The following is a 25181-nucleotide window of genomic DNA, read 5'->3' as shown; positions in this document are numbered from 1 at the left end:
GGCCGTCCGGCCTCGCGCCTGCCTGATCCCTCCAGCCCGGACTCCCCTGAAATATGTTCAGGGGCGCTTGGATGTGGCCCGGGAAAGACGCCGCCGCGCTGACTATCTGCTGCTGCTGCTGCTGCTGGGCTCCCAGGCCGAGCGACAAACCTTGCGCTGACTCTGAGCGGGCGCAGCGATGGCGACTGTCCCTGGCGTCCCTGCTCTTCTTCACCGTGCTGCTCGCTGACCATCTGTGGCTGTGCGCGGGGGCCCGGCCCCGGGCCAGGGAGCTGAGCAGCGCCATGCGGCCGCCCTGGGGGACCGGCCGGGAGCGGCAGCCGATGCCTCCTCGCGCGGTGCTGCCCCTGCCGCCGCCGCCGCCGCCGCCCAGCGAGCCCAGCGCGCCCCCGGGCACCTGCGGCCCCCAATACAGCAACCTGACCAAAGCCGCCCCCGCTGCCGGTCCCAGGCCGGATTGCGGTGGTGTCCCAGAGCCCACGGGGCTGGACGCAGCTTGCACCAAATTGCAATCTTTGCAGAGACTTTTTGAACCGACTACCCCAGCCCCCCCACTGCGGCCCCCTGATTCCCCTTCCCGTGCCCCGGCCGAGTTCCCCTCCGCCAAAAAAAACTTGCTCAAAGGCCACTTTCGGAACTTCACTCTCTCCTTTTGCGACACCTACACGGTCTGGGACTTGCTGCTGGGCATGGACCGCCCCGACAGCCTGGACTGCAGCCTGGACACCCTGCTGGGGGACCTGCTGGCCGTGGTGGCCAGCCCAGGCTCCGGGGCCTGGGAGGTGTGTAGCAACTGTATCGAGGCGTACCAGCGGCTCGACCGACATGCTCAGGAAAAATATGACGAGTTCGACCTCGTGCTGCATAAATACTTACAGGCAGAAGAGTACTCAATCCGGTCCTGCACGAAAGGCTGTAAGGTAGGGACTGGCGTCCGCGGGCACAACACCTCCCTCGGCGGCGGCGGGAGCGGTGGAGGTGGGACCCGGAGAGAAAAGGAGGTCTGCCCCCCTCTACCCGCCTCACCTCCTCCCGTCACCCCCACCGTTCACGGTAGGGCACTAGGAGTGCTACCTTGGGACCCTCCCCCAGAGAGGGGTGCCGCAGGGATTCAGGTCAGTTAACCACCCGGCCAACTTCTATTAATCCCGGGTTTGGGCACCTTGGGACTGGGGCTTCCTGGTGCTCCGCCCCCGCATGAGGAGGGAGGGGTCACGGACAAAGGGGTGGAAAGAGGGATCTGGCAACCCCCAGTCTCCATCCTCAGCCAGCGGTGCCCACTTCCTTTCCGGAGCCGGCATTGAAAGTCCTGGGACTGACTGGTGCCGGCGGAAGGCCAGAGGGGGAAGGAGAAATATTTGGCAACCTAACCCTCACCCTTTGGCCCCTGCCAGTGGATGAGAGGAGAGGCATTCCTGCTGGTGGGGCACTCGGCTGTATTGACCTTACATGACCTGAGCTGGAGCCCAGGGGTGCCTGTCTTCTCCCAAGGAGGGAAGCTGCCAGCCCCTCTTCCCTGATAAAAGGAGTTGGGGGACAGGGCACAGCGGCTCGGGCGAGGGCCACTGTGGGTTGCTGCATTACAAAACTCCCAGTGCCTTCCCAGCACACTGGGGTAGTGGTGGAGGGAAAGCTGGCTGTCTGGCGCTCGGGGACAGGCATCCAGAGGAGAGGGGAGGCCACTGCAGAACGGGCCTGCCTAAGGCAGAGCTGGGTATGGAGAAACTTCTTGACCCTCGGCAGGGTCATTCTGGACAATAGGTGCATGGCGGCTGTAAACATTTGGGACGCGGTGCCACTGCTCTGTTTGCTCAGCTTGGCCAGGTGGCCTGCCTTTGGGAGAAAAGAGACTAGCAAGGTCAAAGGGTCAAGTGAGGAGGAGACCAGGTGGGGTGGTGGCCTCCCTCACCCTGGGCTGAGAGCTGGAGAGGGAGACAGTGACTCCTACCCTAGCTTGTCTCCCTCCGAGGCCTTGGGGAGGGGCAGAAAGTGCCCCTTTCCAACGAACGTGCCCCCTGTGGACTTCTTCAGGGTGCCACGCTCTCGGTGGGCTCCTTAAGGATTTGGGCAGGGGATTGGGGAGGAAAGGGGTAGCTCCTTGCTCCTGACTTCACTTTCTCATTCTCCTTTTTCCTGTTCTCGTAACCTAGCAGTCTCCCTCCCGCCTCCCTCAGCCTCAGCTGACTCACTGCCTCACTCACACTACCAAATGAGATATTCCACTTCTTAAAGGTGTACAGACAGATAGACAAACACACACAGCCATACAGCACCACCACCACCCCAGGCAAAGTCATGCAGAGATAGAGAGAGGTCGTCACGCCCACAAACAGTGCCAGAGAGGCAGACACCCTGTCACACACACGCCTATCTCCCTACGATGCCAGAGACACACAGAGAGGCGGAAGAACTGTCACATGAGGAAGGACACATTTTGTCATAGAGAGACACACACACACACACCCTCGATGTCAGTCACAGATACACACTCAGGGAGAGCAGAGGGATGTGGTCCACAGCAGGGAGAATAAAGGATGTCTCTCTCTGTGGCCCTCCTTCCAATCCCGCGGCCCGTCATTTTCCTTGCCTTCAGCCACCAGGATGACTGAGAGACCACACCACAACTTGCCCATGGTTTTTTTTTTTTTCCTCCACGTTGTGGTTGGCTCCAAGCTCTGTCTGGTCTCACGCTAAGTAATAACCCCTCGTATTAATTATTTTGACCAAGCACTTTGATGGAAGAGAAAGACAACTGATGTCTTGGATGCAGGAGGCCTCATCACCTCTACCACTTGTTAGCAGTGTGACCTTGGGCACGGCGCTTCACTTCCCTAAGCTTCCATTTCCTCATTTCTAACACGGGACCCATAATCCTTGCTCTTCTCACATCCTGAGGCTTCTGTGAGACTTCAGTGGGAAGAGATAGCTGATAGCGTTTTGCGGTAATAATATGACACCGGACATTGATGTTATGCTTAGGGTCTTAACATCTCTCACAGATCTTACGAGATCACAACTGCCCAGGGAGGACGGTGATACCAGCACCGTTATCCCCATTTTACAGATGAGGAAACTGAGGTGCAGGGAGGGGGATCAAGGCGTTTGCCCTGAGGCCGCTTAGCCAACAAGCAGGAGTGCCAGGCCTCCAGCCTGCATGTTCTGCTGAGGAGCGGAGGCGTATGCTTTTGCCATAGCCTCCCATCAGGTCCCCCCTGGCCAGGGCCCTCCCTGCTCTCCTTTGTCTCCTTGCTGCTGTCGCTGTCTGTCGCTCTCTTGCTCTCCCTCCCAAGTGAACTCTGCCTGCTCTCTTGCTGCCCCTGTGCTGGGAGGAGGCCAGTGCCTGCCTCCTCCGGGGGGTCTCCCTCTCCTCTCTGGCGCTCACTCCCTCAGCTGAGGCCTAGACCCACAGGACTCTGGATCGCAGCCGTATTATGGGCACCGAGGGACAAGGCAGCCCTGCTCTGCTCCCACCTGCAGCCCCTCCCCCTTCACCCCACCACTCCACCTCCTTCCCAGTCCTTTTTGCCCATTCCCATGCCTGCCCCCAGGCTCCAAGCCCTCTCCTGTCTAGCCTCTCCCCCAGATGGGATCCCTTGCAGACGACGCCTCATCCTCAAAGCTTCTCCTGGGTGGAGAGCCCGTAGCCCAGGCCAGGATGAGGAGGCTTCCTCTGACTTCCGGAAACCAAGCTTGGAGGCTCTGCTCCGGGCCCAGGTGACCCCCATCCCTGGGGCCCTGTCCTGAGTGTCTCAGTCAGATCGGCCCTGGGCAGCTCCAGAAACCCTGTTCTCTCCCTCGGCAGTGCCTGCCCCTGTTTTGGGCCATGCAGGGCCCCACGAATCATACCTGTCCTCACTGCTGCCTGTGACACCTCCCAATTTAGTACCAGCTGCAACATTTCCTTAATGTGCGACTGACTTCCTCTTGCACAGCAGGAGATGTTAACTTAGGCTGGCCCATGCCCATCCCCACCCTGGCCTCTCCCAGCCCCAGGCCAGAGCTCCACCCGGGGCCCCGGACAGCCCTGAGGCCCTCACCTCCCCTTCCCCTTCACCCCCCTTCCCAGCCCTGCCTGACAGCCACCTTCCCCCTCCACACACACAGCCCTCCATCCTCCCAGCCCTGCTGTGCCCCTGCCTGGTTCCCATCCCCTGTTCCCCCCACCTCTGCCCCACTCTGACTCAAAATTTAGGACAGTGTGACTACAGGGAGTGGTGGAAATGAAAACAAAACCCTGGCTTCTTCTCTCATAGTTCTGATCCAAGAAGGGCTAGAAGCCCAAGAGAAGGACAGGTCACTCTCTTACCGGCCACAGGGCCACAGAAGTAAAGGTTGGTGCCAAGGAAGGATGTGATAGTTCTACTCTGCTCTGGACAGGCCCGAACCCACCTGGCACACTGTGCGTTCCATTCTGGATCTCACACTGAGCAGGTGGGGAGGAGGCTGGAACCCAGGTTCTCCTGGACAGAGTTGAAGGAGTTGTTTCACCTGGAGAAGAGGAGACTCAGGAGGATGTGGTCTCTGACTTCAAACCCCAGAAGAGTTGTCATGGTGCAGAAGAAGCATGCCGGGCTGAGCCCCATACGGACTTCGTAGTTCGAAAGTCCTGGGGTCAGACCCAGGGGATGATTGGATTTAAATTTAAAAATCATCTATTCGGCCCCTCCATGTGACCTTGAGCTAGAGACTTCAACTCTCTGAGCCTCACTTTTCTCATCTGTAAACTGGAGCTAAGTCATCATAACAGCCCTGTGAGGTCATTAATAATGACAGGTCTGCACAGTACCTAGGCCTGGCACATCGGAGTGGCTCAGTTGGCAGGTTTTTCCTTCCAAAGAGGGAACAGACTGCCCTAGGAGGAAGTGAGCTCCCACTTCCGGCCAACGGCTGGCCTGACTCGGGCAGACCCTTGGAGGAAATGCCATGGAGACGACTCTAACTCCAGGTTATGGGAGGAGTTGGACAGGTGACCTCTGAAGTCTGTTTCAGCGCAGGGTTTAGGCCCGAGAGCCGAGCCTGCTCCCTGAACGGTGGCATTGGATGGGAAGGGCTGGTGGGGGGGCCTGACACCTCCACACAGAGGAGCGGGGACTGCTGGAGCCAGCGCCTCGCCTTCTGCCCGTACCCGCTGGGGCCTTGCTCTGCCTCCACTCCGGCTAGCAGCTGTTTCTGCCTCACTGCCTTCCTCTCTCCTCCCACCTGCCACAGCTTTCCTGCCAAGCCGGACTCCTGGGCTAACACTGATGCTGAGCAGGGAGCTCAGGTCACTGGGCAGAGGGCACATGCTCTAAGGCTCTAAGGCACATGCTCCCAGCTCGCAGGCTGGGAGTAGAGGCCCACAGTCGGCCTCCCCGACCCAGGGTTCTCACGGGCAAAGAGGGTGCCCTGGTCCATGCTGGGGCCGGGGCGGGAGGAAGGGGAAGGCAATCAAGACGTGGCCTCCTGGGAACCATGGCAAAGCCTCCCCTGGGGAGGAGCCTCTAAATCCACAGAAGCTCATTGCCCAGGAATGTGAGCACTGGGCTTCCGGGAAGAGACGGGAACAGAGAAGAGGCAATGTGTATAGCTCAGCCAAGGATACGGTGGCTTAAATGTGGGAGGGGGAAAGTGACCTCCTGCTGCCTACACCTCTCCAGACCACCTCACCCCCATCCTGACCCACCCCCACCCCCCATAGTCTTCCCAAATTTTAGCCCACACCCAGCACCCCATCCCCATTCCAGTGGCCCCACAACCTTTGTGATCTCTTAGAAGATCGCCCTAGACCCTTCCCCAACCACACCCCACACCTCACTTGCTAATGCTCACCCCTACACTCCTCCGACCCCCACTTCTCCCAAAAGTTACCTCCAGCCCCTTGCCCCATCTCCCATCCCACCCCACTCCCCTCATCACCCACCTCTACCACACACCCCTCCCAAATTTTACCCCATGTCTTTCCCTTCTTCTGGCCTCCCCCCCAACCCCCCCAATAACCTCTGTGCCCCCTCACCCCTTGCATCTCTCACACCCCATTCACACTTCCCCTCCCTTATCCCCATGCCTTCTCCGGCCTCCCCTTCCATCTTCTGGTCCCTTCTTCTGTCCCTTCCCTCCCTCCCTCTCTCCCTTTCGGCTTTTGTGTCCTCCCTGCCTTCTCCCCTCCCTGCTCAGGGTGGACATGTGTATGTGTGCATGCACACACACTCAGACACAGACACACACTCACATGGACACACAGTCTTCTTCATGGCTACTTCCCATCCTTCCCACATGCTGGTGCCTGACTACTATAGTCACCATAGCAACGGGAACCTCCAGGAAGGATACACTGGTATCTCCTGAAGGTGGGGGTAGGGGGAGCTAGGTGGAGGAAGGGAGCCCAGCAGCCTCCCACCTAGTCTCATGGTCTGGCTGGAAGAGTCTGCTGAACACAGTGGAGGCAGTGCGGGGCGGGGGGGGGGGGGGGGGTGGGGTGGGGTGAGGACAGGGAAGACAGTGGGCGGGGCTGAGAATAAAGGAGGGTCAGAGATCTCTGAACACCTCCCAAGCCCGAGAGGGCGCTTCTAAGTCCTATGGGTGCGTGTCGCCTCCTCCCCAGGCACTGCTACCTCATGAAAAGGGCACCCCCGCCCCTTCGTGTGTAGGTGGGGATGTAGGAGGACATCTCAGGCTCAAGGGTGGGAGTATACCCTAGAAAAATCTTCCCCCTCGGGGCAGTTCTTTTGTGTTCCCACCCTCTGAGGCTGTTTACCTGCTATGTGGCCATGCAGACCGGCCATCAAACCTACCCCCCACCACCGCCTTAGCTCATGTCTCAGCCACGGGCAGATTGCAGCTGCAGGTGTTTGTTGGAAAGCCAGGGGCAGCTTCCGAGGGCTCTAGACAAATACGGACTCCCAGGAGCACCTTTGTCTGATGCTGACCTGGGAGGTCTCCGGGAAATGGGTATGTTGTGCTCCTGTGGTTACAGGCACTTAGACCAGAGTGTGTGCAGGTGGCCAGGGATGCTGGATCAGACATTTTTCCCTAGGCATAAGAGGAGGTTCAGAAAAGCCTGACTTTTTGACACCTGGAGCCAGGTAGGTGCTTAGAGGGGAGTGCAAGGGCACAGGCGGGTTGCAGCTGGCCCTGGGGAGGGAAGGAGTTACTACAGGGGCTACTGGGACCAAAGCTCCTGCCCAAATGGATCCCGGAGAAGGGAGCTGGAACCTGGGCTGGAACAGGTCTCTGGGCTAGAAGGCTAGGCAGACTGGCGCCCAAGAAGAAAGGGGTGAAAAAGGGAAAGGGGGAAAGAAAACTGCAAGCTTTTGAGTGCCTGTGAGACTACAGGGACTTTCTATGTGTCCATAGACTCATTTAAATCCAATCATCCCAGCAGGCAGGAACTATCATTATCCCCACTTTGCAAATGAGACAGCTGTGGCTCAGTGAGGGCCAGTGACCCACCCATGCCACTGTAGCCAAAAGGTGGGGGGACTGGGATACAAAATCAGGTCTGTCTGCTCTCTCCCCAGAGCACACATGCACAAAGGAAATGTTAATGATCTCCTCCAGCTGTCGGAAGCAATGCCCAGCTGGCGACCGAGAGACTGGGCTGCAAGGCCAACCTGACCTCAGAGGAGGTCCAGCAAGGCCTCCTGGCAGCTTGGGGCCCCCTGTAGTGGCTCAAGTGCAAAGTGGGGGGAACCCACCAACAGCCTCTTTGTTCAGCATCCCAGTCTCTTGTCCTTGACACCCAGTGACAGTCACCAGTATCCTCTTGGGAGAGTGACAGAGGATAGGTACCAGGAAGGGACCGTGTTTGCTGCCTCCTTTGTCTGCAGGCTCTACACAAGAGGTGGGAGGAGCCGGGCTCCCCCTGCCTGGAGGGAAAGAACTGTTCTATTCAAGGCCTCATCCACTAGAAGGACCAACCAGTGCAGGAGGGGAGGAGGTCCTCCTAGGCAGGCCTAGTGCAGGCCTGAGCCCCACCAAGCACCTGCTGGGAGAGCTGGTAGTGGAAACAGTGAGATCTTGTCACCCCAGAGCCTGCTAACGCCTGGGCTGAGCTTTGGACACCCACTTCCCATGCCACTGTTTTGGCGAGCTCTGGCCTGGGATGGCTAGGCTTCTCTTGGGAGTAGAAGGAAGTGCCAACTCACCAAGTTCTGCCTGCCTACCGAGGGACATGGCATGGTGGTAGGCATTTACCATTATTTCCTATAAGTTTATTTGATTATTTGGATAGCCTGGCGACCTGGCAGAACTGTGAAAGGCGAACATATCTGCTTAGTGTTCAACTCAACTAGAACTTCCAACCGGGCCAATCCTCCAGAACTGTAGACAAAGAATCTTTTAAAAACACCCTTTTTTCCAATTACAAAAAAAAAAAAAAATGGTCTTTGAGAAATTCTGGAAAATAGAAGTATAACAGGTAAAAATCCCAGAGACACTCTTAATGTTATACTGTATTTCCTTCTAATGTGTCTTTTTGTGGCATTAGATAGATATACATCTACATATGTCACAAAAAGGCATATCTTTTTTTTTAAGATTTTATTTATTTCAGAAGGAGAAAAACAGAGAGAGTGAGAGTGGGGAAAAGGCAGAGGGAGAAGGAGAGAGAGAATCCCAAGCAGACTCCGTGCTGAGCGTGGAGCCAGACACGGGGCTCCATCCCAGGACCCTGAGACCACGACCTGAGCTGGAATCAAGAGTGGGACGCCTAACTGACTGAGCCACCCAGGCGCCCCTATATATGTCTTTCTAGTTTTTTCATTATAGTAAAATATACATAACATGAAATTTGCCATCTTAACAACTTTTCGGTGTACGGTTCAATGGCATGAAATACCCTTGCAATGTTGTATAATCAGCGCCACCATCCATTTCTAAGAGGTTTTTATTGTCCTAAGCAGAAACTCTGTACCCCTTAAACGATAACTCTGCATTCCTCCCTCCCCCCGCCCCTGGTAACCTCTAGCCTACATTCTCTCTCTGTGATTTTGACTCGTCTAGGAACCTCATCTCCGTGGAATCATGCACTACTTGTCCTTTTGTGCCTGGCTTATTTCATTTAAAGTAATGTTTTCAAGGTTCATCCATGTTGTAGCCTGTATCAACACCTCATTTTTTTTTATGGTCGAATAATATTTTATTGTCTGGATATACCATATTTTGTTTATCCATTCATCTCTATGGACACTTGGGTTATTTCCACCTTTGGGCAATTATGAATAAAGCTGCTCTGGACATTCATGGACAAGCTTTTGTGTGGACATATGATATCATTTCCTTTCACCTTCTGTCTATTGTGAGTGATGTCGTTACGGACTTTGGGATACAAGTGTCGGTTTGAATCCTTGCTTTCAATTTTTTGAGGTACATACCTAGATGCGGACCTGCTGGATCACATGGTAATTCTACGTTTAACTCTTTGAGGAACCACCATGCTGTTTTCCACAGCGGCTGTACCATTCTACATTCTTATCAGCCACGTGCAAGTGTTCTTAGTTTCTCCACATCCTTCCCAACACTTACTATTTTCCATGTTTTGGTAAGAGCCACCCTAACAGATATGACTATCTATTTTTACATACTTGAAATCATACAGTTTTTTTTACCCTGCTCTTTTTCAGTTATTGTTAAAGTTATACTGAGTCTCTTTCCATGTAATTAAATATTCAAAAACATGAGTCTTAAGGAGTGTACAATATTCTATCACATGAATATAGTGCGATTTATTTTAGTCCCCTATGTGCGGTATTTACTTTACTTCCAACTTCTACTATTATAATTAACGCTGTGATGAATATCTTTGTTCATAAATCTCTGTCAGATCTATGATTCCTTTTTTTAATAAATGTTATCTCAATCATATTTTTCTTATATCTCTACTTTGCCGAGTTCCTCAAACCACAAAATAATGCACGCTCATTGTACCAAAATCTAACAATACAGAGGTTTACAAAGAAAACATTAATAATCCTCCCAGTGCCACTGCCCTGAGGTCGCTGATGTTAACAATTTGGTGTGCATCCTTCCGCCCCTCTCTCTGAGCTTACATAAACATTTGCACACACAATGACTTTTTCTTTCCTTTGTTTTGCATACAAATGGGAGCATAAACATTAATTCCGCAGGATGAACATTTGGGACTCGTCTAACAGATTCAAAGAGTATTAACCTTTTCAAGGCTCTTGACATACAAATTTCTTTCTTACCAAATTTCTTTCCACAGGGATTATTCTAGTGTATACCTTCACCAAAAGCGTGGGACTAATTTACCACCCTTTCCCAGCATTGAGTACCACATTTTTAAAGCTTTTCTAATTTGGGGTTGAAAAATGGTATAGCATTGGCTTTTAATTTGCATTCCTTAGGTCAAAAATTTGTTTTTCTTGTTTATGGGCCCTTTGTAGTGCCCGTTTTGTGAATTGTCTGTTTGTGTCTTGTGGTTTTTATTGATTTTTATGTACTCTTTCATAGGTATTAATGACTTTAACCTTTTTCTGATCACATTTGTGGCAGTTATTTTTCTCATTTGTTATTTCAATCTTAGAGCTGAAAAGAAGGAATGGGAAAGAAAAGAACGATCCCAGACCCTCCTTAATTCTTACATCTGCCTTGTGAAGGGCAAAAAAAATATTTATCCCCATTTTACATGGGAGAAGACAGATTCAGAGAGGTTAAGTAACTAGCTCAGGGTCATTCAGCTAGTAAGAGTTGGAGCTGGGATTTGAATCCAGGTCAAATCTAGGGATTTGATTGCCAGAAGGCAGTGGTACTGCCCAATCTATGCCAGTGCAATTGAACTATAGGTAAAGCTTTGTGCTAGTTGCTTTACAGACATAATTTTTAGAAAGGTAAGGATAAGTGCCTTTATTATCTCCATTTTGCAGGTGAGGAAAATGGAAATCAGGGAATTTAAGTCACTCGCCTGAGGTCTCATAACTGATAAGAGCAGACCTGGGATTTGACCACAGGGTGGAGTTTAAAGATGTTTGACCCTGTCACACATGCTGCCTCCCTAGGGACCACCTTCTTGGATCCACATTGAGGCCCAGAGAGGGAGAGTCCTCTGCTCATAGCCACCTAGCAAACTAGTGGCTGAGTCCCCGCCTCCTTATGGGTGACTTGTCCAAGTTCACAAAGCTAGCCTCTGGCAAGGCCAGAATCGGGACCGTGCTCTAGCTGACTCTCCATCTGACTTGAGCAAAGGCTTGGCAATGCAGACATTTCTGAGGCATGCTGGGTAGGAGCCATTAGGTAGAGTGCCCTGAGGCCTTTCTGAAGGATTGGACTCTTGCACTGGAGTCTTCCAGGGCAAGGCATTTCCAGAAGCCCCTAAAGGATAGGACCCGGAACAGGAGAGCTAGTGTCCAAGGGCAAGAAAGCCTTTCTACAGGGAGACGACTGCCCTCCCTTCGCCAGTTGCCAAAGATTAAAGCAGAAATAGCGAGCCTTCAGCTCTGGGTAGGAAGCTGGTGGGTTTGGATGAAACAAAGCTGTAGTTGCCTCTTTTCGACATCTCCGTCTCCCAGGGTGTGTGTGTGTGTGTGTGTGTGTGTGTGTGTGTGTGTGTGTGTGTCTGTGTGTGTGTGTCTGTGTGTCTGTGTCTGTGTGTAGAGGAAAGTGGGAAGGGAGTGCTTTGACGGGAGAGTGGAAATGGTCATGTGTGGTCCCTAATACTCAAAGGCTCTTCCCCCCACATCCCCTTACAAAGAAAACCTTACTCATATAAGAAATGGGCTGAATACACTGATGGTAGAAAACCACTCTCCCATCTAGTCCTAGAAATCTCTCCCCAACTTGACCTGAATTGAAAGTCCATCAGAAAGATTTGTTTGAGTAACGAGCTAAATCCTTCAGTGGTAACAGTGAAATGGAGAGACCAGCCAAGGGGCAATACGCATATAAGAGCTTGGGCACTGAAGTCCAGGTAAATCTGGTTTTGAAATCTGTCTTCTCCATAAAATAGTTGTTGAGACCCTGAACATGTTCTTTCACTCTCTTGGAACCTCACTGTCTTCACATTTGAAATTAAGAAATTAGGGTCATTCATTGTGATGCTTAAATGACATACAACATGCTAACCTCTTAAGACTATAGTACCTATGGGGGGGGAAGACTACAGTACCTATGGGATGGAAATTGCTCACGAAATGGTAGCTGCCATTATTATTACTGGCTGTGTGGCCTTGGGCAAGTTATGTAAACTCTCTGGTCCTTCCTGTTGTCATCCACAAATATGTCTCCACCTCAGGGGGGTGGTTGCGAGGATTCAATGAGTTAATAAATGTCAGTTGCTTAGAACAGAGCCTGGCATATAGCAAGTACTTAATAAATGGCAGCCAGTATTATTCTCACCTTAATTAGATGTGCTTCATCCAAGTGACTGTTGAATACCCAATTGAGATTGACAACACTAGGATGGACTGCTTAGGAGAAGGGAAAGGTAATTTGGGAGCAGGCGGTGAAGTGTCTGGCATGGGAGTGGGAGATTGGGAGCCAGAAGGCAACTGGAGAGATTCTAGTCAGTGAGGGCACAAAGACATGCTTAGGTGGGGGAAGACAGAGGCAGAGATGGAAGGACTCCAAAGCCTTGATTCACCTCATCCCTAGAGACCAAGCACAGCTGACAGATCCTTTTATCAGGTCTCTGTTCTCCCCAGCCTCTCATCTGTCTATCAAGGTACTGCAGTTGGGGAAGGAGGTAAGGCAGGTTCAGGGAGCTGGTTTCACAATGATCCCTGTGGAAGGCTAGAGATTGCTTTCTGGGCCTGGGCCCAGGGCTAGCAGTGTGTGGCAGACAGCTGTGTCTGGGAGGGGGCAGTGGAATTTTATGCTGCACATGTCTTAGTGCAGCTCAAAGGAAGCTACGTCTGTCACTGTCACACTGGCACCATTCCTGTGGTAACCTGCACAGCCATTGGGCACAGAAGCCCCCAAAGCTACTGTCCTCTCATATTAGTTCCTCTCTTTGGCTATAGGACCACTCATTAGTTCTGCTGGCCTGTTAAGCTGACCTGGCCCAAGCCCATGGCCCAGGCAGTGGTGATAGAGTAAATGATCCAGGACTGGGCAGTGCAGGGCCTGGGGCTTTGGGGCTGAGTCTGGTGAGTTTGGTCAGATTAAGTCTTAGACATTTTGTTTTATTGTTTTTGAGGTCATGGATGCAGGTAAGTTTATCTTTTTGTTTCATTTTCATTTTATCAAAGTATTACATGTCCATAATTTTAAGAAACCTGTATAAGCTACGTATGTACACTCGCTCTTCAGAGTCAAACACTTGAAATTCTCTTATGTTTTTCTTCTGATATTTATCTCCACATTTCTAATGGTATGCCAATACTGCTATTTCTTGACTTGTCTGTTTTAAATATCAGTGTGCGTGTATGTGTGTGAATTATATATATATATATAATACATATTTATAATTTAATGGCTTTCAAATGATAAATATAGATCTCAATGCTTATAATTAAAACAGAAGCCTTCTGCTCAACCCCTGAGCCTCACTCTTCAGAGTTAAATATTTCCAAATCTCTTTGCTCTTTCTTCTGATATTTACCCCCGCATTTCAAAATGGCATGCCAATACTACAGTTTCTTGAGTTTTTTGTTTTAAATATCTATTGACTTTATTTTATTAGAGGAGGATTTAGCTCTCTTACTACCAGCAGCACCGTATGTGCACACACACTTCCCCTCCCTTCATACATCCAATATTGGCATATCACAATTTCTGATTTTAACAGTATTCCATTTTTACATTCTTAGGACTATAAATATTGTTCACAGCTGAGTCATGTAGAATACTGGATTACATTTCCTTCCTTGGTCAACTTGTTTTCCTGGAGTTAATATTTGCCCCTTTTTTGCTTAGTTCTCTATGACTTTTTGCTAATACATCTCAATTTCCCCATTGGAGCTGTAAAATTCATGCAAACACATTAACATTACATAACCCATTACTTCTACCTTTTTCTTGCAGTTCTCCACCTTACTCCAATCTGGGCTAGTTGTTGGAGGCTTCATTTTCAAGTGCTCAGATTTCAAGTACTTAGAGAGCACCTTTTGTGTATACCTAGCTCCATGTGAAACACTAAGACACTAAGGCCGGTGCACAGATAAGTAAGATACAATCCCTGTCCTCAGTGAGCCTACAGTCTCAAGGATTTAATTTATACAGATGTCTTACCAGAAGGCTTGGGATCCTTGCAGGGACTTTGATCTAGGCTGTGCCTTTGATCCCACACTCCAGGCAGGCCTTATCTCTTTCCATCTCTCTCCACTGAATTACCAGAAGAATACCACACAGTCCCCAAGAAAGCAAATGTGGTCTTAGGCTGCATTAACAGAAACAGAGCTTCCAGGTCAGGAGGGCTGATACTTCTACTTGACTGTGTTGATCAACTCTGTTTGGGAATTGGGTTCTGTTGCAAGGGACACAGAAAAATAGGAACTCATCTGAATATGAACAACCAGGATAGAAGAGAGAACTGGAAACCACATCCTATGAAATAATTGAAAAACAAAAAACAAAAAACGAAACAAAACTGGGAATGTTTGGCTCCGTAGAAGAGTAGTCTACACATTGCTACCTCCGTTCTCACCATGATGAGACTGCCAGCATGTTTCTAAGTCCTCATTTGCTGACCACTCCTCTTCTTGGAAACTCTCTCCTCCCCCAGTTTATAGATTGCTACTCTTGTCTGTTCTCCTCTGATCTTTTAGGCCACTCCCCGATCTTCATCAGATTCCCTTCCTCTACCTTTCTCTTAAATGTTAGTGTTTTCCAGGGATCCACTGTTGGTCCTTTTCTCTTTGTGCTCCCTCTCCCTAGGCAGTATCATCCACTTCCTTGGCTTCTGTTCTTGCTTTATTAGTCAGGGTGAGCTAGGTTATGCTGCGGCAACACACAACTCCTAATCATCCAAAGCTTAACACAACAAACAGTTAATTTTTGCTCACAAAACCTGTCCAAAACAGGTCAGCAGGGAGCATCTGTTCATGATAGTCACCAAGAGACCCAGGCTAGTGGAGGGTCCATTTCAACACTCTTTCCACAGGCAGCAGCAGAGGGAAGAGAATGTGCCACATCATATACCAACTCAAAGCTTCTCCCGAAAAGTGATCCACATCACTTCAATTCACATTTCATTGGCCAAAGTGAGTCATAGGGTCATGTCTAACTTCAAAGGGTAGGGGAAAGTATAGTCCTACCATGTTTCTAATGATTAACCCCTTATCTCTTGGTGGGATTTATCTCTGGCCCAGACCTTCCTTCTGAGCTCAGACCATTATGTCCAACTGCCTCCTTGACATTTCTACCTAGCTGACCCACATATACTTCAAAGTGAATATGGTCAAAAACTGAATTCAGCTTTTTCGCCCCCAATTCTACTCTTCCTCCTGATTTCCCTTCCTTAATGAATGAAACTACTATTCATCTTGCCACCCAAGCCAGAAACCTGGTAGTCATCCTGGACCCCTCCCTCTCCCTCATTCCCTACCTCCATAAGTTATCCTATTGATTCTACCTCCTTGACGCCTCTTCTCACATCCGCCCCTTCTCTCCATTTCTTAATTGTGCAGCTACTGCCTTAGTTGAGGTCCCCCTCATCTCTCACTCAGATTATTGCAACAGTTCCCTAACTAGTCACCCTACCTGCAGTCTTGATGCCTATACTCCATCGTCCACACTTTAAGACATAGCCTGAAAAGTTAGCCACAAAAGTGATAAGTGGTCTTTTAAAAAGCAATTATTTAAAACCCATTAAAGGTTTTCAGTTGCCTATAAGGTGAAGCCCACCTCCTCCTTAACATCCAGAGCATATCATAATATGGGTATGGCCTTCCTCTGCAGCCTCATCTCCCATTACACCCCCCTTTGCAACCTCTAACTAAGCTAAACTACCTACAGTGTCTGAACCCAGCACTATTTCACACCTCCAGGCCTTTATACCTGCTGATTCCTTTGCTTGAAGTACACTTATTCCTGCCCTATTCCACCTAGTGAACTTCTACTAATTTTTTTCCAAGTCCCAACTCAAGCCTCCTCCACATGGAGATGTTTTCCTATCCTCAGCCTTCAAAACACAGTTGATCACTCCTCCTTCTATGCTAGCACTGTACCAAGTACATACCATTTAGCACAGTGACTTATAATGATTGATTCACATGGTTGTCTCTCCTTCTTCTTGAAGCTAACAACCTTATCTTACTCATCTTTATCATATATATGCCCTCATCACAGTGCCAGACACTCAGAAGGTGTTCAGAAAGTGATCACTTCATGAACAAATGAATGGGAAGACCTGACTTAGGGAAGTTTACAAATAACTGCAGGGCTATCCAGGGAGACAGGAAGCTGACTGTAGATCTAGTAGGAGCCATGAGTAAAAAGCCACAGAGAGGCATTATCTCAGCTCAAAAGAAGGAAGAACTTCTTTAACTGCTAGAGTTGTCTGAAGAGATGGGCTATTCTAGGAGAGAGTGAGTGCCCTGAGACAATAGCGCTTGGCAGTGATGTTGGAGTGGAAATTCCAACAGCAGACAGGGAAGTGGAGTGATGACTTTCACAGTCCTTTCCATTCTGGAGTGGTCATGAACCTGCCTCCTCTTCTCATCTAATTGAAATGGATCATCTATGCTCCTTAAGAGCTACCCCTGCATTAGGAATACCACTTTTCTACTGACCAGACTGCCCCTGGCCAAGCCAGGCCTACCCAGCCATTGGTCTTTGAGCAGATGGCCTGGGAAGTTTCGAGGTGCAAGGTCCCTTTGGAACTGCACTGGCTTTAAGTTCTTACCCACCTCTCCAGCCATCTCCCCTGCCTTTCCTTCAGGCCAGGCCAGGTCACTTGGACCCATGACTGCTTATTCTCTGAAGCAGGAAAGCTGTTGGTTATTTTTATAGCCACTTAAGCAAAGCCATATCATCCACCGGGATTTGCCCTGTAATGCCCCTAATCCCAGTCTGACTCTGCCAATCCCAATGAACTACGGCTGTCTCCAGAGTTATGTCCATGATCTCCTTTCCCTGAACTGGAGACTGACTTTGATCTTACCTTGTTCTGATCCAATTCTTTGAAAGCCCAGAGTCAGGAATAGGAGCATGTGGCTCTTTTCAGACCCTGCCCAAGGAGGTATCTCACAACCTCACAAAATTCTAGGTGTGCTGATGGATGTGGTGCAAAGAAGCGTACGTGTTTTAACCCTGGCTTTGTAGCTGAATTCTTGCATGCTTCTGACTTGGCTAAACCAATCCCTTTTTCTGGGCCTCAGTTTCCTCCTAGGTAAATTATGGGGGTGGGGTGGTTACTTGTGTGCTGTGGACATTGGTTTCATCCCCAGGTCCAGCCCAGATTGTTGTTCTGCCTCCACAGACTCTGCAGCTGCAGCTCCTGGCCAAGGGTCCCAGGAGAACACTAAGAAAACAAGCAGCCATAAAGAGAAGGTCTGTAGGGAGGATTTGGATGGGGAAACAGGCCCTAGGGACATTAGCAAGTTGGAATCTGAGAAGGAAACTGCCAACTTTCTGGTTGGCAAGAACAGAAGCTCTCCTCTCTGGATGGTTTTCCAGCTCTTAAACCAAGGAGTCCAGGATGGCCTCCTCTTTCTAAACCCTCTGGCCCTGAATCTTGGCTTTGGGCGCTGTGTGTGTACATACTCACTTGTGTGGATTCACACAGCATCCTGGGGGCCACGAGAAGTCAGACACTTCTTTCCAAAGGAGTGTAGGGGTGAGGATGCCCTGGCCAGGGCTGCAAACCAGGAAGCAGGAAGGTAAGGCTTTCTAAGTTCTCCTGGTCCTCCCTAAACTGGCAGCTGCAGAGCCCAGGAGGGTTTGGGATCCCCCTTATCTTTCCCGCTCCCATTTCAAGAGTGGCTTAGTGGCCCAGTTGGGAGGAGGGGTGGGATAGCCTTCCCAGCTTCCTTTTTGGGTTAATTGGTGTTCCCTCTAGTTACTCCCTGCTTCCCAGTTCCCATAGCAACTTGGCTGCAGCAGCCAGAACTTGATTGAGCCCAGCGGTGGCCTGACTGAGGTGGGAAAGGGGGTTCTGTAGGAAAAGGAGGCACTGCCAGTTCAAGTCTTCCAACCCCACCCATCCTCTGCCACTACCTGGAGGGTCCAGGATGGTTAAGCTTAGAGGATGGCACATGATGAAGAAGGCTTTTCTGTCAAGGCTGGAGTTTGAAGAGCCTGAAAGCCCAGAGCCAGCCTGGTTCTCAGCTATCCTCCCCTGCGCATGCCTTTGTGTGCCCTGCCCCTGAGTGTGGAATTCAGAGTCATTGGTAGGATTGTCCAGTAAGAAGAACCGTGGAGTTGGAGCCAAGAAACCCGGTTTCAGATTTCTCCCTCTGCCATTATTTTATGTGACTATAGACAAGTCATTCCCCCTTTTCTGGGCCTCAGTTTCCTCATCTATAAAATGCAAGTAGAGGCGCTAATCTGGTAGTTCTCTGCCTATTATAATTACCCAGGGCATTTTGAAAAACTACGTGTGTGTGGGTCCCACCCACAAGGAATCTGACTTCATTGGTCTGGAGTGCATTTTTAAAAGACTCTCTGGGCGATTCTAATATGCAGCCAGGGTTGAGAGACTAGAGCAAGAGATCTCCGAAGGTCTCCCAATGGACTGTTGTCTGGTTCTGAGACATTTCTTCCTTTTCCCTACATGCCCCACCTCCAGCAAGCCCCACAGCTTCCCTAACCCTGGCTTCTCCTGGCTCTTCCCCATCCTTATGGATGAGTATTCAGGCCGCCCCCTGTGACTGCCCAAACAACCCGGTGCCCTCTGGCTCCGTCCTCACACTGATTGGTCGGGGCAAGCTACTGAGGCTGGATAAGGGAAAAGGGCTGCAGAGACTGACAGGCTTGCTGCCCAGATGGTAGCCCTGAGAGAAAGACTTTTCACTTGAGAAGGACCTCAGGCTACCTCTGAAGCAGGTGAGCCGGCAGTGGCCTCAGCTGGCCCTCTGTGAGGCCAAGAAATTGGATTACCCCTCAGCCCCTTTTCGCTCTTCCTCCATTCCCCTCATTAACTCGTTGCCTGTTCCTGCCTAACCACCCACAGGCCTGGTGTCCTCCTCAGGCAATCTGCTCACCCACTTGTTGTCATGGTGACCCAGGCTAGGGGGTATGGGGCTTGAGGGAGGGTCTTCTACTTAAGGGGAAAGGCCACACTCCTACTGTCAGGCCACCCCTCTCCCAACCCCTGCCTCCCTCTCTCCTTCCTTCTCTCCCAGAGCATACAGGTGAGTGCCCAGCCACCATAGGCTGTTATTAGGCCAATCACAGTTGCCTGGGAGGAGGGCTGCAACTCCAATTGGGCCTTCTCTCATAGGAGCAGGCATATTGAACTGGAGGAGCCCAGGGAGAATCCTACAGGGACCTCTGAACCCAGTCGGTGGAAGAGGGAGCGATTCCACACCCCTTGGGGTGAGGATTGAGGAGGACCCTGGGTCCAGGCTGCTGAGACTGGAGCAATGGCTGTGGACAAAGCCTCACTTTGGCACTCTGGGTTCCAAAAGATGGAGGGGGTTCTCTGAGGCACTGGGCCCCTTAGCTCTAGGCATCTCCTTTTCTTTCTTGCCTTGCTTTTATTTCTTCTACCTTTCTTCTGTTCTCTTATCCATCATCTCATCCCTGCTTTTTTATATCCTCATCTTCCTCACCCACTTTAATTCCCCTGCTCACTCTTACCCTCATCTTTGGGACTTCCTCTTTCTTACCCCTCCTCTTCACAAACCCCCTCTTACTCCCTCTGATGTCCCCACCCTCTTATCCCCCAGCTCTTCCTTACTCTTCATCTTCTCTCATCCTCACCGCATCCCTTTACCTCCCTTACCCTCCATCTCTTATTCCTCTGCTCTTTCTCTGGTTTTCCAGCTCTTAAACCAAGGAGTCCAGGATGGCCTCCTCTTTCTAAACGCTCTGGCCCTGAATCTTGGCTTTGGGCGCTGTGTGTGTACATACTCACTTGTGTGGATTCACACAGCATCCTGGGGGCCAGGAGAAGTCAGACACCTCTTTCCAAAGGAGTGTAGGGGTGAGGATGCCCTGGCCAGGGCTGCAAACCAGGAAGCACCACCATTTCTTACCCTCCAACTCCTTACTCTTTCTCACTCTCTCTTTCTTACACACTCCTCCCTTGTACACTCTCAGCCCACTGCCACTCTCTTACCCTGCCTTTTACCTTCACTTGATCTCTTACACCCTCCTTTCATTCTCTTCTCATTCCTTTGCACATACATTTTATCCCAATAATTTCACTCTTAGGAGCTTGTATAAGTAAACTTTAACACAGGTGTGCAAGAGACATGTGTATGAAGATATTCACCAAAGCATTGTTTATAATAGTGACAACTTGGAATTAACTTAAATGTCCATCCACAGATTGGTACTCTTCTAATTCCATTCATACAAAACTCTCTGTTCTTTTAGCACGCCCTGAATTTACTTACCTCCACACTTCCATGTAAGCTGTCGCCTCAGCCTGGAATGCCCTTTGGTCTCATCTCTACCCATCCCGTCTAAAATCCTACCTTGAGTGTTAGCTCAACTATTATCTTCTCGCTGAAATCTTCTCCAGCTTTTCTATTTGCTTCCCTTCAATGGCCAGTGGTTTACCTCTCCTACATTATAGATCATACACCATAGATTCAAAATAGATGCATCTATGAAACTGGCATTTCTCTGAGAGTAGGGACATGTCCTCATTTACTTGTCCTGTTCACTCAATCAGCAGACATTTTTTTATGTTATATTGTGCCAGGTACACAATGGTCAATAAGACAAACCATGTCTGCTCTCATGCATCGCACATTTTAGTGAGGTTGACTGAGGATGCAGACAAAGTCATACTTGTGGTCAAGAAACACTTAAGAAAAAGAGGGAGTAATGAGAAGGCACCCTCTAAATGAGAAGGCATCCTCTAACTAGAGGGGTCAGGGAGACCATCTCTGAGGAGGTGACATTTGAACCGAGGCCTGAAAGACGAGAAGGACCTAGCCATGCTAAAAGGTGGGGGGAGAGCATTCCAAGCCGAGAGAACAGTATGAGCCAAGGTCCTGTGGTAGGAAGAAGTAGGGTATGTTCAAGGAAAGAAAGAAAAGCTATGTGTGTACATGTGGAGTATGATGAGCTTGAAGGGAGAGATAGGAAATGAGTTTGCAGAGACAGATGGGAGTCAAGTTATGCAGGGGCTTGAAGTCTGTGGTCAAAAGTTTGGGTTTTATTCGAAATGCATTGAAGGGGTTGAAGCAAGGGAGTGATATGATCTGGTGGTGTTTTGAGATCACTCTTACTCCTGTGTGAACAGTGGATTGGAAAGATGAAGAGTAGAGGTGGGGAAGCCAAAGAGGAGACTCTTGTACAGGTGACAGATGACAGTGGCCTGCAGAAAGTTGTGGAAGTGGAGGAAGAATTGGCATGCCTTGCTGATGGACTGCATGTGGGGATGCACAGAAAGAGAGGAGTGAAGGCTGATGCCTAGGTTTCTGGCTTGAATACTTGGGCAGTTGGCCATGGCACTTCATTGAAATGGTCGAAACTTGGAAGTGAGGGCAGGTTTGGAGTAAAAAAAAAAAAAAAATGAAGAACTTCATTGTAAGATTTAGAGCATGTTAAATGTGAGATGACAGTGAGATATCAAAGCACCAGGCAACACTTTGTTCCTCAAGGGGTTGATTTGCACTACAACCTACTACCACCCACCAGCACCACCCGTCACCACCCCCTGCTCTGGAGAAGCCTGCTGTGGGGATACATTGTGAAAGTTCTCGTCCACGGTGAAGTTATTTGTATTTTACTGTACATGTTTAAAGTCAGCGTAAGAAGCTCTGTCCATGTTGTTCACAGTGTGATTGAAAGGCTTCCAGCAGCACAATGACCAAGGCTCTTGTTCAAAATGCAGATTCCTAAGCCCACCTCAGTCCTCTTGAAGCTGAACTGGAGGGAGCTAATCTGCCTATTTAATAAGCATCCCAGGGGATTCTGGGGCCCATTGAAATCTAAGAACCTTTGCTGTGAGAAGCAACAAGGTGCCCCTGAAGATATGAGGAGGATGTGGGCAGGGCTAACCTCATAGGCGAGAGTTGCCTGGGCATCCTGTTAAAATGCATGTGCTGACACGGCAGGTCTGGGCGGGGCCTGGGATTCTGTGCTTCTCACAAGCTCCTAGGTGATGCTGATGCTGCTGGTCCGGGTCCACACTTTCAGTAGCAAAGAGCTAGATCAGTGGTTCTCAATGGGGGATGATTCTGCCCCCCCCCACCCCGGGACATTTGACAACGGCCAGAGACATTTTTTGGTTGTCACAAAAATGGGAGGGAGATATGACTGGCAACTACTGGGCAGAGTCAAGAAATGTCGCTTAATATCCTATAGTGCACAGAACAAAGAAGTATCCAATCCATGGGTATTTACCCAAAGAAAATAAAAACACTAATTCAAAAAGATATATGCACCCCTATGTTTATAGCAGCATTATGTACAATAGCCAAGATATGGAAGCAACCCAAGTGTCTATTGCTAGATAAATGGATAAAGAAGATATGGGGTGTGTGTGTGTGTGTGTGTGTGTGTGTGTGTAATGGAATATAAAAGAATGAAAATAAAAGTCATAAAAAAATGGGATTGTGCCATTTGAGACAACATGGATGGACCTAGGGGGTATTGTGCAAATTGAAATAAGTCAGACTGAGAAAGACAAATACATATGATTTCACTTATATGTGGAACCTAAAAAGCAAAACAAATGAATAAGAAACAAAAAGTAAAATCAGACCTAGAAATACAGGGAACAAACTGAAGGTTGCCAGAGGGGAGGGGATGGAGGGATGGGTAAAATGAGTGAAGGGGACTGGGAGATACAGGCTTCCGGTCATGGGACGAATAAGTCACAGGAGTAAAAGGCACGGCACAGGGATTAAAGTCAGTGGTATTATAATAGTGTTGTATGGGGACAGATGGTAGCTATGCTTGTGGGGAGTATAGCACAGAGTTGTTGAATCACTATGTTGTACACCTGAAACTAATGTAACATTGTATGTCAACTCTACTTCAATTTAATTAATTAATTAATTGATTTAAAAACATTTTAAGATTTTATTTATTTGAGAGAGAACACAAGCAGGAAGGAAGGGCAGAGGGAGAGGGAGAAGCAGGCTCCCCGCTGAGCAGGGAGCCGAACATGGGGTTCGATCCCAGGACACCGGGATCATGACCTGAGCCGCAGGCAGACGCTTAACCAACTGAGCCACCCAGGCGCCCTTTTAAAAAATTTAAAAAAAGAATTATCCAGTCCAAAATGTCAGCAGCGTTACTGTGGAGAAAGGCTGGGCTTGATGATAGCCAAAGAGGATAGAGCAGGGAACCTCAGCTAGGACCCAGTGCCTGGTAGGGGTGGGCGAGATGAGGAACAGGAAGTATACTGTAAAGTGAAACTGCAAAGGAACGTTTCCAAATGAAACGTGCTATCTGCCCCACACCGGGGCTGAAGCCAACGGGACAGCATGGGTTAAGTAGAGCTCTAAAACACATGTGGTGCCTGGTAAGGCAGATTCCTGTTTTCATTAAAAGTAACCCCTCACATTTGTGTTGCACTTCAGAGTTTACAAAACATTTTCTCATGTGTCGTATTATCTGATCCACATAACACCCTAAGGAGGTAGGGGCAAGGATTATTCTTTCCATCGCTTTCTTGAATTTAGAAACCTTACACCATCGGCCGAAGAAGCGTTTGCGGAATTGAACAGAACTGAAATCTACCTCATTATAAGTGACTCCAGGCAAGTCAGGATACCTCCTTGGGTCAACTAAGCTAGTAGGGTTGGATGGGATGACCCGTAAGACCCCTTCCTGCTCTGACATAGGAGTAATTTTGTGATTTTACCAGTGGGAGGAAAAAATGTAAGTCTTGGAGGACTGCAGATTTAGGGGCCTTGGGACTTCGGGCTATGAGATGGGAGATTTTCGAGTAGGATGTAGTGGTCTTGACCCACACCCTTCTTCTCCCCCGCCCCCTGGATCCTGGCGTTGGGTGGGTGGGCAAGTACACCCCCTCCTTCATCCCTCTCTTTTGAGGTAGGAAGGGGCTGGTGCCTGGGCTGACGCTCTTTCCTCTCCCCACAGGCGGTCTACAAGGCCTGGCTGTGCTCCGAATACTTCAGCGTGACCCAGCGGGAATGCCAGCGCTGGGTGCCCTGCAAGCAGTACTGCCTGGAGGTGCAGACCCGGTGCCCCTTTATACTCCCTGACAATGAGGAAATGGTGTACGGAGGGCTTCCGGGCTTTATCTGTACAGGTAAAGGCAGAGCACTGCGGAAGAGGGAGGAGGCTGGGGGCCCAGGGCAGGCACCAGGCTGGGGCTGTGGGAGCAGGGAGGACAACAGGGAAGTCAGATTATAAGCAGGTTAGTGCCCTGAAGAGTGAGCAGTGAGGTCCCCAGTTTGGGACAGGGCTGAGTGGAAGAGGGGCAAAGAGCACAGGGGCCATCTCGATCCGCCACATGCCCAAGAAGTTGTCTGGGATCCCTGGGAGAGAAGTATCCAGACATGGAAGGTGCTAAGGGGCAGGGGGAAAGGAGCCTGGGCCAGGGCTACCAGAGCAGCCGCAGCTTTGAAGATCTCCTCTCTAGGAAAGCCATCTGTCCCCTTAGCACCCCACCGCACCTTCCTTATCCATTGGCAGGGTTGCTGGATACTTCGCCAAAGCGGCCGGAAACCAAGTGCTGTGACGTGCAGTGGGTCTCCTGTGAGTCGGAGAAGAAGAAGTTCAAGGAGACTGAGGCCCCCAAAACCCACCACCAGCAATTCCACCACTCCTATTTCCACCACTACCACCAACAGTACCACCAGTACCACCCCCGCCATGACCCCCCAGGCCACATCGGCCACAAGCCCTCCCTGCTGCCGGTCTCTGGGGGCTCCTGCCTCAGCCCCAGCAGGATCCGGCTCTATGTCCTTGTTCTCATGCTCCTCCATACCATGGTGTCCTTCTCCAGCGGCCAGGGCGGCGGAGGACTGGGGCTGGAGGCACTGCCTGCCCTAGATGAGGGCCTGACTCGGGAAGAGTGACAGCAGGGAGGGAGGACAGACCTCCACCACACACTGACATCAGCTCCAGCCCCCTGGGTGGAGGGGGAGGGGCTCCTCCCGTGGGAGGTATAGGACCAGGTGGGGGGCGGGGGGACATGGGGGGCCGCACAT

The 25181-nt window shown here is 50.2% G+C and overlaps 1 protein-coding gene across 1 annotated transcript; it reads left to right on the top strand.

The window, feature by feature from the left end:
* Positions 1-25181, top strand: NALF2 (NALCN channel auxiliary factor 2). The gene is made up of 3 exons (XM_028092126.2): positions 1-920; positions 24106-24277; positions 24664-25181. Exons 1-3 carry the CDS (start codon positions 54-56, stop codon positions 25047-25049), a joined length of 1425 nt encoding a protein of 474 aa, XP_027947927.1. The 5' UTR covers positions 1-53; the 3' UTR covers positions 25050-25181.

Source organism: Eumetopias jubatus, unplaced genomic scaffold (assembly GCF_037043125.1).
Source record: "Eumetopias jubatus isolate StellerSeaLion01/CBP00866 unplaced genomic scaffold, mEumJub1_p1.0 scaffold_11, whole genome shotgun sequence".
Taxonomy (NCBI): domain Eukaryota; kingdom Metazoa; phylum Chordata; class Mammalia; order Carnivora; family Otariidae; genus Eumetopias; species Eumetopias jubatus.
The sequence above is the reverse complement of the archived record's forward strand: the minus strand, read 5'-3'. Positions and strand labels throughout refer to the sequence as shown.

What these genes read in the sequence shown, in the direction of transcription:
- NALF2 (XM_028092126.2), top strand. Translation starts at nt 54, where the DNA reads ATGTTCAGGGGCGCTTGGATGTGGCCCGGGAAAGACGCCGCCGCGCTG. An exon ending in CCTGCACGAAAGGCTGTAAG is followed by an intron (nt 921 to 24,105) that starts GTAGGGACTGGC and finishes CTCTCCCCACAG; the next exon opens with GCGGTCTACAAGGCCTGGCT. An exon ending in TCCGGGCTTTATCTGTACAG is followed by an intron (nt 24,278 to 24,663) that starts GTAAAGGCAGAG and finishes ATCCATTGGCAG; the next exon opens with GGTTGCTGGATACTTCGCCA.